The sequence below is a fragment of the Carlito syrichta genome, unplaced genomic scaffold (assembly GCF_000164805.1).
Source record: "Carlito syrichta isolate Samal-C Ts95f unplaced genomic scaffold, Tarsius_syrichta-2.0.1 Scaffold101994, whole genome shotgun sequence".
NCBI lineage: Eukaryota > Metazoa > Chordata > Mammalia > Primates > Tarsiidae > Carlito > Carlito syrichta.
Genome location: NW_007046090.1, coordinates 1 through 4,613, shown reverse-complemented (window position 1 = coordinate 4,613; position 4,613 = coordinate 1). Strand labels below are relative to the sequence as shown.

Genomic DNA, 4,613 nt, shown 5'->3' with positions numbered 1-4,613 from the left:
GGTGGGCGGGTGGCCAGGGGGCCTGGGCCAACCCCTCCGCTCTCCTCGCCAGCCCCCTACTACCCCGGCAACCCAGGCCCCGAGTCCAAGATCTCGCCGTTCTGGGTGATGCCGCCTCCCGAGGTAGGGGGACGCTCAGGGAGGTGGGGAGTGGGCGTTTGGGCCGGCGTGCCGGGCGGGGCCTGAGCTGCCCCCATCTGGGCACGCGTGTCGTCCCCGGAGGCGTCTGCCCGATCCTCGCACCCTCTATCCTCCCAGTCGGCCTTAGGGTCCCGGATCAGCTCCAGAAAGTCTTGGGGCCCCAGCCTCTGCTCGGCCTCCCTGGGGGGGTGATGCCACCAAGTCCTGGCTCCCGGCTCCCTGGCCCCACGTGGCTCTGAGCCACTGGCCTGTGTGTGGTCTCGACTCCCGGCCTGGCCCCGGCATCATGGGCTGGGGCCGCCTCCCTGACCGCCCGTGTCCCCGCCAGCAAAGACCCAGTGACTACGGCATCCCCATGGACGTGGAGATGGCCTACGTCCAGGACAACGTCCTGACCAGCGACATCCTCCACGAGATGGTGAGCTCACAGCGGGCGGGGTCAGTGGGGCCCGGGGAGCAGCGGCTGAAGGCACCACACAGGGCCTGGGTCAGCTCCCCTCCCGTCTCCTGCAGGACGGAGTCCCTGACCCCTGCTGCCTCCCGCTCCCTGCCTCTGTAACTGCCACTGACTCCAAGTGAAGCCCTGGGGGCCTCTGGTGACACCTGAACATTTATTTATTGAGTTGGAGTCTCGCTCTTGTCCCCCAAGCTGGAGTGCACTAGCACAATCATGGCCACCCCAGCCTCGACCTCCCGGGCTCACGTGATCTTCTGGTCTCACCCTCCTAAAAAGCTGCGACTACCGGTGTCACTGCCATGCCTGGCTAATTATTTTTTGTAGAGATGAGGTCTCACTATGTCACCCAGGCTAGTCTCAAATTCCTAGCCTCAAGCAATCCTTCTGCCTAGGCCTCCCAAAGTGCTGGGATTACAGGCTGAGCCACCAAGCCCAGCCTAGCGAAGACTTTTAAAGGCATGTTGGTACTAGAAGAGTTCGAGATCAGCTGGGCCACTTGGTGAGACACCTCTACAATAAATAAAAAACTAGCCGGGCATGGTAGCGCACGCCTAGAGTTCTGGCTACTCGGAAGGCCGAGGCGGAAGGATCGCCGGAGCCCAGCAGGTCGACGCTGGGGTGGCTGTGAGCGTGCCTCTGCTCTCTAGCCTGGGCGGCAGAGTAAGACGACGACTCAGAAAAGTAAAAATACAAATAAATAAAAGTTTGAGCTAGTTCATCAAACCTGTGACCTCCCAGGTGGTGTGGCTCAGTATGTGGCCAGACCTGAGGCTGCGTTGGGCCTAGGTGGTTCTGAGAAGGGGTTCAGAGAGTGAAGGGGGGCTGTACGTGGCTCGTTCCTACACTGCTACCTCCCCCTTCAGGGAGCCCTCCTGGACTTAGACAAGGTGGCCTCTGCCAAGCTCGCCCATGACTGCCTTTACGGTTTGTCTGTGGGGATGTGGGTTGTGTTTCTGACCACGAGACCCATGTGAGGCTGCGGCATGTTCCACGCGGGGCTGAGTTACACCACTCCTGTCCTGCAGATGCAGCTGGTGGAGTTCTACAAGGGCGCCCCTGACCTTGTGAGGTTCCAAGACCCCTGGGACCAGGAGCACACATACCTGGACAAGCTGAAGGTGACCTTACGCCACCCCCCAGCGGGAAGAGCTGCGGGGACTGCTTCGAGCCTGGCCACCGAGGGGTGTGGGTGGGGTCTTGGGGCCTCAAGCTCCAGAGCACAGGCGGCCAGAGCACAGGTCCCTGGGCTGGCTCCTTGGTGCTGCTCCCCGGGGACAGTTCCACAGTGCTGGTCGCCTCTGAGCGTCCCCTACTTCCCACCTTAGTGTCCCCCAGCAGGCACCTGCACCCCCGTGTGGCTGAGCTCTGGGTGGTAGGAGGCTGCGGCCTGCACCTCAGGGTGAGGAGCTGGGATGAGATGCCTCCCGAGGGCAGCCCCGCTGGGAGAGGCCGCTGAGCTGCAGCGCGGCTCTGGGCTTTGGCTCTCCAGGCCGCCGTGTGGGCACGACGGCCTCCACGAGGCAGGAGGGGGAGGCCGGGCCGGGACCTGGGCCCGGGCTGAGGTGCCACCCTGCTTGTTCCAGATCTCCCTGGCCAGCAGGACGCCCAAGGACCAGGGCGTGTGCCCCGTGCTGGAGCAGGTGTATGGAGTCCTCAGACAGGGCAGCTGAGGCGGCCTCCCCGGCCTGGTCCACCCCGTGGCCCTGGGGCTGGCCTGGGCTTCGCGGCTGCCTCGTTCTGTGTGAGGCAGCGATGCCGAGAGAATAAATAAACGGAAGCCTCGTTGTAAGCGTGCGTCCCCGAGGGTGGCGAGGGCCCGGGCCAGGTGTCACCGCACTTCCTGCACTAACCTCTAGGCGCCGGGGCCTCACCTGGTTCCACCCTGGCCCTGGCTCCTGGCAGCCGGGGTGAGCCCCCAGGCCAGCACAGCCCCCAGTTCTGCAGCTTGTCGGGTGGTGGGGCCCCTGGGGTGCAGGGACATGTGTGCACCTGGGGCTAGGTCCGCCTCTCCAGCCCCCTCCTGTAGGGTGTGGCCACGGGGAGGGGCCTCTAGTGTCAGGAGGGCCCCACGGATGAGAGGCTTGCCACGGGGACCGGTGTCCACTCCAGGGAACAGCACTGGGGGACCTGGGCTGACCCCGTGAGGAGGGTCCACGTGTGCTGGGCCAGGCCCGTCCACACACCAAGATGAAGCCAGGGCTATAGAAAGAGACATTTAATACTTTTTAAAAAACCCGGGCGCGTCCTTCCACTGGCCCGGCCTGAGCACAGTCGTGTGCTTGTCCTGGCTGGGTACTGGCCCCACCACAGCAGAGGGCGGGGGCCCGGGAAGAACAGAGCCCAGTGTCCGGGGGCCTTGTGGGGTCACTGGGGAGGGAATGTGAATGCGGCCGGGCCCAGGGGTCCCCATTCCACCCATTTTTGGATTAGGCACCGGGGTCCGGGGCCCTGCTGGTCTGGGCGGTCTCTGGGGCCCTGGGGCTGCCCGCTGTGGTCTAGGATGGCGGCCACGCCCCCCCCAGGGTGGAGGCAGCTCTGGAGGGAGGCCCAGCTGCCAGGGTTCCAGAACATCCGCTTATTGGAGACTGTGTGAACCCCGGCAGAGGGGGGCTGGGCCATGGTCCCACGGGGTGCGGGGGTGTGCGCAGCTGGGGGCAGCAGCCTGTGCCAGAGTGAGGCCTGCCTGTGTGAGGTGGGCAGTGGCAGGCTGGAAGGGGCTTGGCTTGGGGCGGGGACCTGGGAGCTCAGCCCTGCGGGAGGGAGAAGGCTCCTGGGAGGAGGTGAGTCAACCAAGGGCCGCCTCCGGCCCGGCCGGCCTCATCCCAGGCTTGAGGCCTCCCCCTTGCTCCCGGGGCGGATCTGTGACCCACAGGAGCCTGGAGCCCCGGAGTGGGGCCGAGGCCCACGGCCAGCAGCGGGCGGGAAGGGGGTTCGAGGCCAGGGCCCCCGCAAAGCCGCCCGGGCAGACGCAGGCCCCCCCTTGGTGAGGCCGTGGAGCCACTGGAGGAGGAGGGGCCGCCTGGGAGGACCTTAGTGTTTCTGCGAGCACCTTAGTGTCAGCCCCGCACGCCTCGGCCAGAGAGCAGAGGGGGCCGGCCACGTGGGGAGTCCCCACCGAGGGCGAGTGCTAGTGTAAACAGGGGCCTGCCCACCCCGCGGTGTGGCCCCACTGGGGGGACCCTGAGGGCCAGAGGCCTCGAGGCGGGGCCGCGCAGAACGCAGGAGGCAGCCGGGGGCGCCGGCACTGCGGATGGCGAGGGCGGCGCCTCACTGCGGCAGGGGCACCAGCACCTCCACGTAGCTGAGGGGGAAGAAGCCCGACTGGCCGTCCAGCATGCCCTCGTACCAGTTCTCGTCGATCTGGTTGGTGAGCGTGATGACGTCGCCCTCGCGGAAGCCCAGCTCCCCGTCGTTCTCGGGCTCGAAGTCGTACAGGGCCTTGCAGCTCGGCTGGTCCAGGGGCGCTGGGTGGGGCGGGCATGTGAGGGGCCAGCGTGGGCACTGAGGGGGGCTCTGCCCAGTTGCCAGCCTCCCCTCTCCCCCCTGGCCCAGCCGGCCCTAATCCCACCCTGCGGTGGGGTCATCAGGTGGGCGGGAGACGGACGGAGCCGCAAGTGGTCACCACAGCGGCTCCTGGAGGGGCGGGGGACGTTGGAGAGCAACCAGATGCCCTCAGCCCCGTGGCCGCCCACGCGGAGCCCAGCCAGCCTCTCGGCCGCACAGCCAGGCCGAGGCACCTGTGCCCTGTGGTGCCACCGCGCCCTGGCCTCGCCGCCTGGCTCCTGCCCCACGGGGATGGGCAGAGCTCAGGCCTGGGGACCCACGACCTCTGCAGGAGCCGGGAGGGCCAAGACCTGCCAGAACAGACCGAAAGGTGGCGCTGCAAGCTGGGGCTTGCCGGGGGCGGGGAGCAGGGGACACTCACGCATGCTCCTGCTGGGCGTCCGCATGGGCTTGTCGGACGCTCGGAACGACGCAGACGCTGCTCGGAGACACAGCGGGAGGGGCTGAGCAC

At 66.9% G+C, this 4,613-nt stretch overlaps 3 protein-coding genes across 3 annotated transcripts in view; 1 reads left to right on the top strand and 2 right to left on the bottom strand.

Moving 5' to 3' along the window:
* MPND (MPN domain containing) overlaps nt 1-2,387 on the top strand; it is a 10,850-nt gene extending 8,463 nt beyond the window's left edge. The window contains exons 8-11 of the mRNA XM_021715716.1: nt 53-123; nt 470-559; nt 1,624-1,716; nt 2,182-2,387. Of these exons, the coding sequence (XP_021571391.1) occupies nt 53-123; nt 470-559; nt 1,624-1,716; nt 2,182-2,268 (341 nt within the window). The 3' untranslated portion in view covers nt 2,269-2,387. The remainder of the gene's footprint in view (nt 1-52; nt 124-469; nt 560-1,623; nt 1,717-2,181) is intronic.
* Nucleotides 1-2,486, bottom strand: part of STAP2 (signal transducing adaptor family member 2) — a 25,740-nt gene extending 23,254 nt beyond the window's left edge. The window contains exon 1 of the mRNA XM_021715731.1: nt 2,459-2,486. The gene's annotated coding sequence lies outside the window, so the exon portion shown is untranslated. The remainder of the gene's footprint in view (nt 1-2,458) is intronic.
* A 1,379-nt stretch (nt 2,487-3,865) lies between these two features.
* On the bottom strand, nt 3,866-4,590 carry SH3GL1 (SH3 domain containing GRB2 like 1, endophilin A2; the record flags this gene model as incomplete). Its single annotated transcript, XM_008064833.2, has 2 exons — nt 3,866-4,062; nt 4,524-4,590. Coding segments are annotated over 2 exons (264 nt in total), but the record flags the coding sequence as incomplete, so codon positions are not given.
* Between the last annotated feature and the right edge of the window lie 23 nt (nt 4,591-4,613).